The sequence below is a fragment of the Ictalurus punctatus genome, chromosome 20 (assembly GCF_001660625.3).
Source record: "Ictalurus punctatus breed USDA103 chromosome 20, Coco_2.0, whole genome shotgun sequence".
In the NCBI taxonomy this organism is placed as follows: Eukaryota; Metazoa; Chordata; class Actinopteri; order Siluriformes; family Ictaluridae; genus Ictalurus; species Ictalurus punctatus.
The window spans coordinates 11233575-11247726 of record NC_030435.2 but is presented as its reverse complement, the minus strand read 5'-3'; the positions used below and the strand labels follow the sequence as shown (position 1 = coordinate 11247726).

At 40.2% G+C, this 14152-nt stretch overlaps 1 protein-coding gene across 1 annotated transcript in view; it reads right to left on the bottom strand.

The window, feature by feature from the left end:
* fndc7a (fibronectin type III domain containing 7a) overlaps nt 1-14152 on the bottom strand; it is a 71637-nt gene that overhangs the window by 31686 nt on the left and 25799 nt on the right. The window contains exons 2-4 of the mRNA XM_047162699.2: nt 1128-1146; nt 741-998; nt 1-64 (exon numbers count right to left, since the gene is read on the bottom strand). The exon at nt 1-64 is cut by the window's left edge and continues 194 nt beyond it. Of these exons, the coding sequence (XP_047018655.2) occupies nt 1-64; nt 741-998; nt 1128-1146 (341 nt within the window). The remainder of the gene's footprint in view (nt 65-740; nt 999-1127; nt 1147-14152) is intronic.

Below are 14152 nucleotides of genomic sequence, written 5' to 3'. Positions count from 1 at the left end.
AATTCCATTGTGATGCTGTTGCTGTGTTTGGAATAGGCCTGCACAATGGAAGGAACCTCGGGTGCTGACAGAAATCAAAGATACAAAGACACATCTGTGACATTTGTGAAAATTTTAAGTAATGGTCAGCTTTGGGCTAATGAGGCAAGAATAAACAATTTAGGGTCATTCCATTTCAAGTGGTCCAATGCAGGTTGCTTGACTGCTTTTTAATTTACCAATTTTTTTGAGTGATTACCTCTATTTATTGGCATTGCAAAATCGCTAGTTTATTTTATTTCACTTTGTTAAACTACCATGGCCATCTTTGTGTCATGGCAAACAACAAATTTTTGGTTATACAGCTGTTTACGGAAGCCTATATCTCGGCTCAGGATAGGCCTAGCTCCTTTCAACAAAATATTGATATCTAGAGCACATTACAGGGTACAAATATAAACAAATGTAGGCATCGGACCCAAGAAAACACATGGTAACAAAAACTGTCCTGGAAAATGAAAACTGTTAAAGCCCAGTGTATTAACCGATCAGCAATTCCAGTGGGCCCACCTCACCTCAAATGATCACTGAAGGAGTTCTGCTCTTTCTTTTATCACGTAATTTTATTTATTTATTTAACCTTTTTTTCATTGTCATTAGTGAGATTGGTCCAAGCAATTTAATACTTGAATAGGCCTAGGCTATATTTAGTGGAAAAAGTAAATCGGCCATTTGGACCCGAACATTATTTGAAAAGTCACCCGTTGTCTCCTCGGTCTCGGCGCTGCTGAGTAGGTTCAAGGAGCTATCCATGGCCTCCACACGCACCACGTACACTGTATTCGAGGAGAGTGAGTTCACGGAGCCCATAACCGTGCTGCTGCCGAACTGCGTGAACACGGACTGCTCACGCGAGTTTTTCGGTGTAGCGGTCAGCTTGAAGGAGCTCGCGTCAGACGGTCCCATCCAGCGAACCGTGATACTTTTAGACGTGACGGTGAAAACGGACACGGCTATGTCTGAGGAGAAAGAAAGCAAGTCAAGCGCGCATGACAGTATCATACCGTTTCATTATAGTCAAATTTCGAGAAGGGATCGCGGGCCGAATGCTTAACGTGCGTCTAATGCAAAACGCAACATTTACTTACCGTTTTGCCCAGCACACATCTGAAAAGCACAGGAAATCACAACAATGAAAAATCTGTATCTCAGACTAAGGTGAACAACACAACAACACAAAATAGGGGAGAGTGGGGTAAGTTGTCACACTGTTCATACCTCCATCACCTGATGCACTAACTGAGGCACTAATTGACTACACAGTAAACACACTACGACTTGTAGTCTAGAAATGATCTGGAAGTCTGGAATAGATTGAAGCGTCTTATTTGGGGCATATGAAGGTCTCAGAGCTTTGCCTGCATCATGCGCTCACTGATGTTCACAGTCATTTTCAAAAACGTGTGAGAGAATCAGCTGAACAACGGAAATTTACCTCAGACTGAGTGCCGACGCTCACCAATGCCAGAGTTGTGTTAGTGTTTAATATGACTTCAGTTTTATATGCTCTGTGTCTTGAAATCTGTTTTGTTAGATTTGTCCTTTCAATTATATTTGATCAGTTATACATAATATTTATATAAAAAGTCTACACATACTAGCAGGTTTTTGTGAAGTAAAAAAATGAAACAAAGATAAAGTCATGTCAGAACCTTTTCTACCTTTATTGTGAAATTTCAACATATAATTAAAGTGAAAATAATTCACTTTATGACCTACACACGTACACACACACACATACACATACACACACACACACACACACACACACACACACACATATTGTAAAACAACCGTGTCATTTATACAAAGTCCATTTTTATATTGGTTTAATTGAACATCATGGTTTCCGGTTTAAAGCTGTTTTGTTCAGTTTGGCTAAAAGCAAATAACACTCCCCATAGAAAAAATAAAAAGAAAAGTTAAGTAAAATTTTTGTTTGACACCAGAGGTTTTTGTGTCATGTAACCACATGACATAGCATTAGGTCGCTCCATGTCGAGTTTTCTGTCCATTACCTCGCTTCAAAAGTGAAGACCTCCTGTTGTACAAGAAGTACAATTAAGAATTTGAAATTATGTTGCTTTAAGTGGAAGTTTGAGTTTTCCATGCACATTTAGGGTTAGTGGCAGGATCGCAACTAGTTTACAGACTGTCTTTGTAAGGTAGTCATTTCACGTGTATTAGCTAACACATGTTGCGCTCCATTGCCTTAAGGCAAACCGCTAAGCTAACCTAATTCAAAGGACGATACTTTCGTTGCCTCTGTTTGACCAGTGCAGTATTAATTTTGTTGCTAATATTATTTTGCTGTCACATAAGTAAAAAAATAATGGTAGTATGATAAGGCTCATTTTACTGTAGTACATGAATAAACTATGGCATGTCCTGCTCTGTGTCTGGATATGTTTTTGCAGAGGGCGAAACTGGGCCCCCACCACACACAGACACAGCAGAGAGCAGAGAAGTGAGGCAAAATAGGTGAATCTCTGGGAACACATTTTATTGATCTGACGACTGAAACGCACGTAAGTGGCATAAACCTTTGGAGTAAAAACAAAATAACAATTTATTAAAACTTCTAGTTAACAAACAAAATGCAGTTTGACCGGTGATGTGCATTCGCCTGCCGTGTCTCTTATCCACAGCCGATATGTTTACAGAATCACCACTGCTTGTTGTCTGTTTACTGCATGTAACCGCTGATTCTAAAGCCATGCACCTCTTTTTGTTAATCCAACGGCAGTTAAACGCGTCAACTTCATGTCTGATGAAATGCACCCATGTCACCTGTCCCAAAAATTTGCTGTCCCTTGTCATAATAAGGCTAATAAGCAATGCAGCTTTCCCCCCAGACCGCCCCACCTCCCCCTACCAGCGGTACCCTCCAAGCAGTGAATCCATTCAGCTTAGCATCATTGAGTAGGGATAGGACTGATAGTACATGATTGACAGTTTTCTATGCCCTCCAGACTTTTTAAATCCAGAGTTTCTGTTTTGCTATGAGAGATATTTTAGTTTATATGGTGACTTTGCTCTTTTTGCCAATTTTGTAATATAAATTTTTGTTTTGCTATGCTCATATGAATACTACTATGCTCATATGAATACTACTTTCATTTTTTTATGCATACTAAATTGAGTATGGATTACATACTAGATAGTGAGTATTGAGTATAGAGGAAGAATTCATATTCCATTCTTACACCTGTCAGTATATTTCAGTATAGTACAATACCACCAGAATGTCTAGTTAATAAATTAGAGTCTGCAGTGACAATTATGCAAACTGTCCCAACAAAAAAACTAAATCTGAAATTTCACCTTTCCTTCTGTGTTAGGTTTCCTGTTGTTTCCTGAAAAGTTTTGCCAGTTTAGATATATTGCTGAAGTTGGTAAGTCCCAATATGAACAACTGTGAACATTATTTGCATGTATGTTTAAATACAAAATAGAAACTTTAGATAAAATAGAAACTTAGTACTTTAGATAATCGGTGTCGACAAATCTCTTTATCGATTAGTTGGTCTGTGCATGGCACGGGGCACGTTTACTCAATACCTTACTTTTGTTCTGAAAACATGCATCATAAAAATGGCAGAATACTATACACTTACACTATGCACTATGTACTATACGTCTAGTGCAGTGGTTTTGAAAGTGGGGGCAGCCAGGGGGTGCCCAGGGGGCCTCAACAATTTTGTGTGAAAAATAAATTCTCACTCTCAGACAACCACACACACACACACACACACACACACACACACACACAATCAATTCCTAATGTAATGTAATGTAAAGATGTAAGATGTAATTATTAATAATAAAAAGGGGGGGATCTATTCAGAAGTCTGTATTTTTAATGTGTTTTAAAGACATCTTACAAAAGGGAGGCTTCTATCAAATGTTAAAGCCATTTGGGGGCCTTGCCCTGGAAAAGTTTGGGAACCCCTTTTCAAATGGAAAACTAATAAACAGAAGTATAAGCAGTTTTCAGTCTACAGCATATGACATCAAACGCATTGTAAGGATTCGGCTAGATCCTCACTGGTTTCTCAAGAAGGTTAATATAACTCAGCCGGGCACAAAGTGAAAGTGCTGTTCTTCGTTTATTACATTGAAGGATACCATAGGCTTACACATGGTTACAGGTCGTTCATTAGAAGAGGATTAACCGAGTAAAACATCCCAAAAATGGTACCTTAACATGAGACCGCGTGTCAGCACACAATGTGGAGGTCACAGAGAGAGAGAGAGCAGGGCAGCGACCACGCCCCTTGACCCCACATGACATCATCATTACATGTCCCCCCCACTTAAAACAAGTTCTGTCCTCAGGCCATAACATAAAGGAAACTTAGCAGCACCTAGGTGCCTGTGAGTAGTTATATCATACACTTTCTGTCAAACTGTCAATCAAAGTGTTGTGTGTGATAATTTATGATCCTCTGTGCTTCCCTGACTGGCAGGTCTGTAGGGGTGGTGAGGGGGGTAACCCCATCCACTGTATCAGCTGGTCAATCTGGCTCCTTTGTGTCTGGGGGTGTTGTGGAGAGGTGTTTGGGGGGAATAGCGTTTGTATTACATACATTCTAAACACAAACCTTTAGGATGTAAAAATGATTAAAAGAGTTGTTTAAAAAGAATCCGTATTACTAGGCTTCCAAAAAAACACATAAAAACTTTAGGAGGTAAAAATGGTTAAAAGAGGTGTTTAGAAAGAATAGCGCATATTACATGACTTCTAAACAAAGATCCTTACGAGGTAAAATTGTTAAAGTGCTGGTTAAAAGATGTTTAAACTAGGAGATAAGTTTTTTTCCAGAGATGTCTTCAGTCGCTGTGTTAAGCAGTAATGAAGTTAAACTGAGGCACCTCACTCTCGCAAAACCCCGACCACACATACGTGTTTTCAGACACGCCTTTCTCTCTCTCCCTCTCTCTCTCTCTGAACACACCCATACACGTGTTTTCATCGTAGCCAGTACGTTCTGTCAAAATGTCAATCACGGCAGTAGAACTAGAGGGCTAATTTATGGCCTCATCCTTGTCAGTCCTGCGTTTCTCTAGGAGTGCTTAATTTATGGCCCTTTGTTTCTTCCTGACCAAGAGTTTTTTTATGACCAGGGGGGATCGTGGTGTGATCCTACAGATTGTTTATGATAATGAGTGTCTGTGGGGGTGTTAATGGCTTTACGACACACCCTACAATAGGTATGCTTTATGTTTAAAAGTAGGGTCAGTTACGCAGAAGTCTCTAAGATCTCAGCTGTGTATCAGAGCGCTGTGTAATTTTAGGTGAATCGTCGATTCTCGTTTTAACTCACCGCTAAAACTTTATATTTTATTTTGGAGAATACTTCAAAGAGGAGATGGCCGTCTGTTGTAACAGTAAGTGTTTTGTTTTATTTTATTATTATTATTATTATTATTATTATTATTATTATTATTATTATTACACATGGTTAAGAATGTTTTTATTTATAAACGAATTTATGGGTTTATTGTGGTGGATAAAACAGGTATCCAACGCTACAGGTGATGCTGATATTGTGTCTATCCTGGACATCGTAGACGAAATTAAGTTTCTGAACAAGGCAAGCGGTACGTACGTTGTTATTCTTTATAAGTATACGATCCTATGTATGATGTGTATGTGTTTAATGATTTTACTTTATTTTACACAAAGGGTCGAACACAGAAGTCCCGCGAGTCAGGTTGGAAAACCCCGTGTTGGGTAAGATCTGTAATAATGAGATATTTAACTGTTATGTTTAAAAGCGGTTTAAGATGTTTTCTTATGTATTGTGTTCGTTTGTTTACTGTTCAAGGCTTGTCAAATCTTGTAAACAAGATCGCTGCACCCGAGTTCAAAAATAGTGCTGCGGTTTCTACTGAACGCTGTATACCAACAAGCTCTGGAAAGGCCAAGCGTAAAACAGTCGCTCAGGTCCACAGTGTGGGTGTCGCGACGTCTAAATGTAAACGATCAAGATCTCCACCACGATCGACAGACGGTATGTAGCATGTATTTTTTATTTTTTTAAAAAGAGTGTTTCATCATCCTAATTAGTGCTGGTATCCTAAGCAATGTTTTGTGTTTTTTTTCCAACAGAGTCAGCTGTGAATGAACTGCGCGCTATAGACTCTTGTTTGAACTGGAATCAGGAGCTGTTTGATTCGTGGGACGCCTGTGTATTTACCCTGGTTCCTGGAGACGATCTGCCTTCAAACCAAGAAGCATTTGGTCGCGAGGCTACTGTTGTTATAGACAATAACAGAGACTCGGCGGAGGAAATACGAATCGGGTTCAAGGCCATCGAGGATCGTATTGCTGGATTTGAAAAGACTTTTGCTAGCGTCACCGAGCATCTGGACGTTATAGAGAAGAATCAGCGTCTTTATAATCAAAGTGTTGTGGAAACATTACAAAACCATACCATCACACATAAACAAATCATAGCAACCCAGAAGCTTCTTGCTGGGGAGATGAGTCGCGTTGATCACAATGAACACCTGACGACGGAATTGTTAAAACAGTTTGTACAGTTGGTTAAAAACAAGAAACTCGGGTGAGTTGTACAATAAGTATTTTATACCCCTGTGTGTGTGTGTGTGTGTGTGTTTTTGCTGGTTCGTATCTGTTTACTGTGTGTGATTTATTTTTTTTACTAGTTTTTGTTCAATTAAAAAAAAATCTGTAAAAATGTCAAAGGGGTGTGGTGAAAACTCGTGTAATCTGGGAGCAGCAGTTAAATTTAGAAGATGCTACGACAATGGTCTGTATACTTTTGAACAGCGTGGCAATACAGAGACGTTACAGGGTTTAATTCGGACACTGGAAGATCTGAATAGACAGCAGTCTACCACCGATACTTTGTTGGACTTATTAAACAGTGTTAGATCAATAGCTGAGGTTCAAACAGAACCACTGCCTAATTCGTTGTTAGACATCGGTTCAAATTCGTTGTTAGACAGCGATTCAAATTCACAGCAGGTGGGGTGGGGGTCAGACAGACAATCGTTTAATCCTTCGGAGCCAAATTTTGAGTTATCCGAAGCCGCTATTGAGTCTATCGTAAGAGAGGGTGGGTCTGTTGGTGGTTATACAGTGGTACCGAGACGCAGATTTAATGGATTGGAGATACGGCGTCGTATAAACATGCGTGTGATAACCGCTCCAGACCTGGCAGCATACGCTATATTTCTGCATGATATCATGTCTGAAATAGTGTCGTTTTCCAGACTGCTGGCCAGCGATGGGGGCTTAATCAACATTACCTTGAGAGGCCCTAGTCTACCCTCTGACGTTAACGCTGTCTTGTCACCTGATAACGATTACGATTTGCACATATTCATACAACAACTAGAGAACATTATGCAAAGTAATTCTGACGTAAGGGCTGATGAATGTCTAGATCTGAATGTGTCTATAGCTCGTGGTAAACACGGTGGTGCTTATCGAAAGATACGTGATTTAGCTCATAACGAGGTGATTGCCAGAAACAGAATGAATCTGTTCTGTCCCAACAACATATCTAACAATCTATGTTTTGCGATCTGTCTGTCCCATTTTCTACAACTGCATACGCCATGTAGTGAACTTGAGTCGTTAGCCGCGTCTCTACAGAAAACTGCAAGGTATTCGGTACAACAAAAGATAGGGTTTAATGACATCACACGGTTTGAACGGATGTTACATGTTAAAATAGTGGTGTTCCATAGGACATGTTCTGGTCTGTTGGAACACTTTACGAACAATGACGAGCCTCATAATAAGACTGTGTAATTGTATCTACACAACGAACATTATTTCTTGATTAAGAACCTAAAAGCATTCATTGGTACACCATATGTATGCGAATACTGCTATCATGGTTTTACTAGCCGTAGAGACCACAGGTGTAAATACGTTTGTGATGTATGTAATGCACCTGATTGTCATAAATACGTTGGCAAAACGAGGCAATGTCACGATTGTTTGCGGTACTGCAGATCAGCTACTGTTACAATGTGCATAAACAAACGCAAACAGGACAACAGTACGCTCAGTGTGATATCACTAAATACTGTCAGAAATGTAATAGGCGATATCACGTCAACAGAGAAGCACCAAAAAAACGTGTGCCCTGCAGAACACTGTATCCATTGTAAAGCTGAATTGGTTAATGATGGAGTACACCAATGTTTCATACAACCGATAAAAATGGAACCACCTAGCGACAAATACATTTATTATGATTTTGAGACACAACACACGGACGGTAAACACGTAGCAAATTTCGTATGCGCCATTACATTTAAAGGGGAAGAGTTCACAGCCGCTGGTACAGACTGTATAGATCAACTTGTTAAAAAGTTTAGACAGCCTCATTATCAGAATTACACAGGGGTTGCACACAACGCTTCAGGGTCTGACAATTTTATACTATTGGAATATCTTGCAAAAGCAGGGCTAACACTCCAAATTACTATGCAAGGCTGTCAGATCATTTTAATGTATGATAAGACATTCAAGCAACGTTTCATCGATAGCTACTCTTTCATCCCTATGCGTCTGTCCATGACATCCGCCGCGTTAAATCTAACCTGTGCTATGAAAGGTCATTTTCCACATCTGTTCAGTAGAACACTAAATGAAGACTACGTAGGCCCATACCCTGATAAGCATTTCTACGGCTATGAGACAATGTCTGACAAAGAGAGGGCTCTGTGTGATGAGTGGTATGTTACGTGTCGGGTAAGGTTTTTGATTTAAAAAATGAGCTCGCCATGTACGGCAAGAACGATGTCGTTTTACTCCGTGAGGCATGCATGAAGTACCGTGACGATTCATACAATGTACCAAACTCGACCCATTCAGATACACCACTTTAGCAGCGTGCTGCATGGCCGTGTATAAAACCCACTATCTACCTAAAGACACACTAGCTCTGACCCATAACAATGCATACACAAATCAGAACAAGACATACTCAGCCGTTTACATTGAATGGCTTGAATATGTCAAAACAACACGAGGCGTGAACATTCAGCACGCTTTAAATCATGGAGAGATGGTGATTGGAAAATATCATCTCGATGGTTATTCTGAAAAGGATGGTGTCAAATACAGTTTCGAATTCAACGGATGCATGTTTCACGGGCATGAATGTCGTTATAACCCAAACCATTTACATCCGTTATCAAAAGTGCCCTACAGTTTGCTCAGAAGACAGTTTGATGATAAGGTCGAAATTTTGGAAAAGGCGTATGGTCTCGATGTTGAGGTGATGTGGGAATGTGACTGGAATAACGCTAAACAGAATGATCTCACTGTAATGGCGTTTATGTCCACTTACACACATCCTGAACGATTGAAACCGCGCAACGCGCTATTTGGTGGTCGTAGTAACGCGTACAAATTGTATCACAAAGCCGACAATAGTGAAAAAATACGATATGTCGACTTTACAAGTTTGTACCCCTTTTGCCAGGCCAAAAAATGTTACCCCATAGGACATCCACAAATAATTTTCAAGGATTTTGAACCTCTTGAAAATTATTATGGGTTTGTCAAGGCTACAGTACTACCAGCACGAAAACTGCTTCACCCCGTCCTTCCCTATAGGACCGGTGGTAAGCTTATGTTTCCACTTTGTTGTACATGCGCCGAACAACAGAATCAGACAGACCGGTGTGGTCATACTGATAAGGAAAGAGCTATTTCAGGGTGTTAGGTCAGCATAGAGCTGTTGAAATGTGTGGAAAAGGGTTATATTGTAACGAACGTGGACGAGGTGTGGCATTTTCCACAACGGTCAGAAACTTTGTTTTGTGATTATGTTAAAACATTTTTACAATATAAACAAGAGGCCAGCGGTTTCCCCGCACACGTTATGACAGACGCAGTCAAGGAATCCTACATCTCAGACTACTTTGAGAAAGAGGGGATTAAGATGTACGCCGGTAAAATAAGTCGCAACCCAGCACGGCGTTCTATTAACAAACTTCTGCTGAACTCACTTTGGGGTCGTTTCTCCATGCGTGAAAACTTGCCGTGTACAGAGTTAATTTCGGACCCGGAACAATTTACACAGCACATATTCGGCGACGGGTATGATGTTAAACACTTTTCCTTCGTTTCAGACAGCGTGGCTCTAATTCAGTGGGGTTATGCGGATGGGAAAGGGGGCAGACTCGCGACATCAACCTCTTTCTTGGGGCTTTCACAACAGCTCATGCCCATCTAGAACTTTACGAATTAATGGACAAATTGGGTGACAGGCTGTTGTACAGAGACACAGACAGTGTGATCTTTACATCTAGAGAGGGTGACTGGGAACCTCCGTTGGGCCCCTATCTCTGTAATTTAACTGACGAGGTTGGAGCTGGTGATCATATTGTAGAATTTTGTTCAGGCGTACCAAAAACATATGGCTACCGCACTGCGAAGGGTAAGGTATGCATGAAAGCCAAAGGTGTCACGCTCAACACAGTAAATTCAAAAGCCATTAGATTAGACACCCTGATTGGACTTGTCGATCACTTCGTCGTGGGGGAGGATAATAGTCGCCATATACTGGCATACACAGATACCATTGTACGTAATAAAAAACAATTCACACTACACAACAGGTCAGTTGTTAAAAAGTTTCAGGTTGTGTACAACAAACGCGTACTGCTCCCAGATTTCACAACGATCCCATATGGCTTCTGACAATCTTTTTGGACATAGGGGTGTGCGAGACACAGAGGGGTTTGATTTCCGATTACATCACCCTTTTTCATGTGTGATAAGCGGACCTTCAAACTCGGGGAAGTCATATTTTGTAAAAATGTTGTTGCAAAATGCTGTACATTTGATTTCTAAAAAAATTGGAAATATTGTGTATATTTATGATTGTTGGCAACCGTTGTATGATGAATTGTTGAAAATGTACAAAATAAAATTTGTTGAAGGATTACCACAGACTCTGAATGATGATGCTCTGTTTCTGCACAACACGGTTAATTTGTTAATCCTCGATGATCTGATGAAAGAGGCCAGCGGGAGCAACGAAGTGGAGAAGGTCTTTACCCAATATGTACATCATAGAAATCTTAGCGCCATTTATATTGTACAGAATTTATTTTGCCAAGGGAAAGCCAGTAGGACCATCAGCTTAAACACAAATTATCTAATGTTGTTTAAAAATCCCCGAGATGCTGATCAAGTCAGTGTTCTAGGAAGACAAATGTATCCTGGCAACACAAAATTTTTTATGGAATGTTATCAAGACGCAACCAGCAAGCCTTTCGGGTATCTGCTGATTGATTATAAAACAAAAACTCCTGAACACTATCGCCTCAGAACAGATTTACTTGCGCCACACCCTGTGGTATATCTCCAGAACAGCAGATAGCGAAATGTCTGCCAGACTTTGTAGAAACCTGCTGCTTTTAAAAATATTATTAAAAGCGTCACCCAAACAAAGACGGATTATTTCACAAACTGCCACAGACGAGCTCATTGCGACATTGTGTGAAGTAGCTCTTAATGTTCTCTACGGCAATATACCTCTCACATCTCAACAATACCAGAAGCTCAGAAAAAGGAAAAGCGTAATCAAATTTGTACCGGATAAGACTGTTGGTGTTAAAAGAAAGAGACGTGTAATAAATAAACAGGGGGGCTTTCTTCTACCACTCTTAAGCGTGGCTATTCCTTTCATCTCCAGCCTGATTGCATCTAGATAACAGAGGAAATGGAGTACGCAGAGAAAATGTTTTTAGTCCCGCAGCACCAGTTGGACAAACTAAAGACCGGGACAGCACGCAAATCTATTCAGCAAATCGTGGAGAATGATTTGGACATAGCTATAAGAAATATTTTACATCGCTCTGACTTGGACAGTTATGAAAAAGCGAAGCTGTACACAAACGTTTTACAGCGCTTTTTAACAATCGCTAAACAAGGGGACCATGAAAACAGCACATTAACATTGACACCTATGCAGACTGAGCATCCTGAAAAAGAAAAGCCGTCTGCGCCGCCCGGCGTAAACAACCACGACAGTTTAGATAACGTAGCGGCTGATATTTTGAAGAATATTCCGCAGAGGAGTGTAAAAAACGCTCGCTACATTTTAGATAAAATGTCTAAAATGAAAGATGTCACATCTTCAGACGATTCAGGAGAGTTTGTGTTTAACAGTAGAACTATTCCCGGCTCACATATGCTCGATTTAGTTAAAGGCATCACGGCTCCGCAAAAGATTTCTGGTGCCCGAAGACCTGTCGACTGGCTCGAATTTCTGGAGGCTTTTGCTACTTTAAACATACCATACTCAACGGTGCCAAACCATTATGTCAGACACGCAATTAACTCTTTCAAAACCAAATCGACTTCGCCTATAACCAACTCGTCTAAGAAGCGTAAAAAACAGAAAATACTTCCGAACACACCATCAGCACAATCAAATTATTCAGATGGCCCTGTATTCAAATCACCCACTCTTGACACGAGTCAGTGGCTACGTTTTTATTCCACGAGTTTTCTATTGTTTATGATCTTGTTATTATCTGTATTACTGTATGTGGTGTATGTATAACAATAATAATAATAATGTTAATAATAATAATAATAATAATAATAATAATAATAATAATAATGAGTCAAAAAAAGAAGAAATCTCTTTTCTTTGTTTTTATTGAAAAAATCTAGTGTTAGACATAAACATTTCACCTGTCTGAACACAACGAATACATCTGAAAACATTTTCATTACAAAGACCTTTTTTTAGTTTTAGTTTTTTCATAAATGCTGACACCATCTTGTCATTTTTAATAAAATCGCCGGTATACATCTTCAACACACGGTCATAATCATGTCCCTTCACCATGTGATAGAGAAAAAACACACAATGCTGCCCGCAGGTCTCTGATGAAAAATCTTGGACTTGTACTGCTGAATGTTGAATCACTCTAGAATTTCGGTTTAGAAAGTTTTTGATATTATGTGGAAAACGATTGTCATCTGGTTTATTACCAAAGCTGTCAAAAAAACAAACCACGCCGACCCCGTTTATGTAGATGGCTAGCCAGCGTTCACCCGGGAGTCCTGAAGGATGCGTGCTGATTATCACCATTGATGGTAATTTTCTCAAGGGGGCTTTTGGTAGGTGGTCACACGGTAGTACGCCGAGAAAATGGGTATTACACGAGATCTTATCCATTATAGCCGTAAGCTGGATGGTGTCCATTTTGCCTATTAATAGTAATCAACCAGGATCTGTCTGCGATTTGACACTTCGATGATGCTGTCAAATATGGCATAAACAATTAAGTTGATCGTTCGGGGAGAGGCTGTCTAAAACGTGCTTCTAGCCTAATGTTCCCAGACTTGATAAGCGACACGTGTTGACTGCAGTCTTCGTCCGGCGTGAGATTAAACGCATAAAGGGTATACCCATGCAGAAAATCCTCCCTATCAATAGCTAGAGGTTGATTTTTAAGATGCTTTCCAGAAGCCAACGCTAACTGGTAAAATTCGCGTACCGCAGAGCCACTACCATATTCAGGCTGCAGAGGTTTAGCGGGGTGCTGTTGGCCATCCAGATAAACTGCCAAAAATTCTAGGTCATAGTTTTTAAAGGCGAACGGATTTTTATTATACGAGCCAGTAAACGCATCATTATCAACCATAGCCAGAACAATGGATTTTGGTAGAGTTCCTAAGAACAAGTTTTCTTGATTACATACACGTGAGCCTACAGGGATTGAGAAGTTTTTCACACACACCCTGTCGATGGGGTATTTGGCTGGCGTCGAGAGCAATGCTTGTGCGTGCCCCAATCTCACACCTGGTGATACCGACACTTTTTTCACAAACAGTGAAGCTGACACGATGTTTAGTTTATAGGCCACAGCGTCGCTCCTCATCAAACAGAATTCATCTTTCGCCCTCGTCATGCGAATTTTAATGTCCACACCGTTAAGCATTAGTTTTTCTTGAAAGAATATGTCACTGTGAATGGGGGTCAGTAGTTCAACAACGTTGCTGGTGTTGGTAAATGCAGCTCGTTTGGTCAAACCTCTATTACCACCAGCGGGGTCCGTTACGTCCATGTGACCGGCAGTGTCTTTGTAAAAG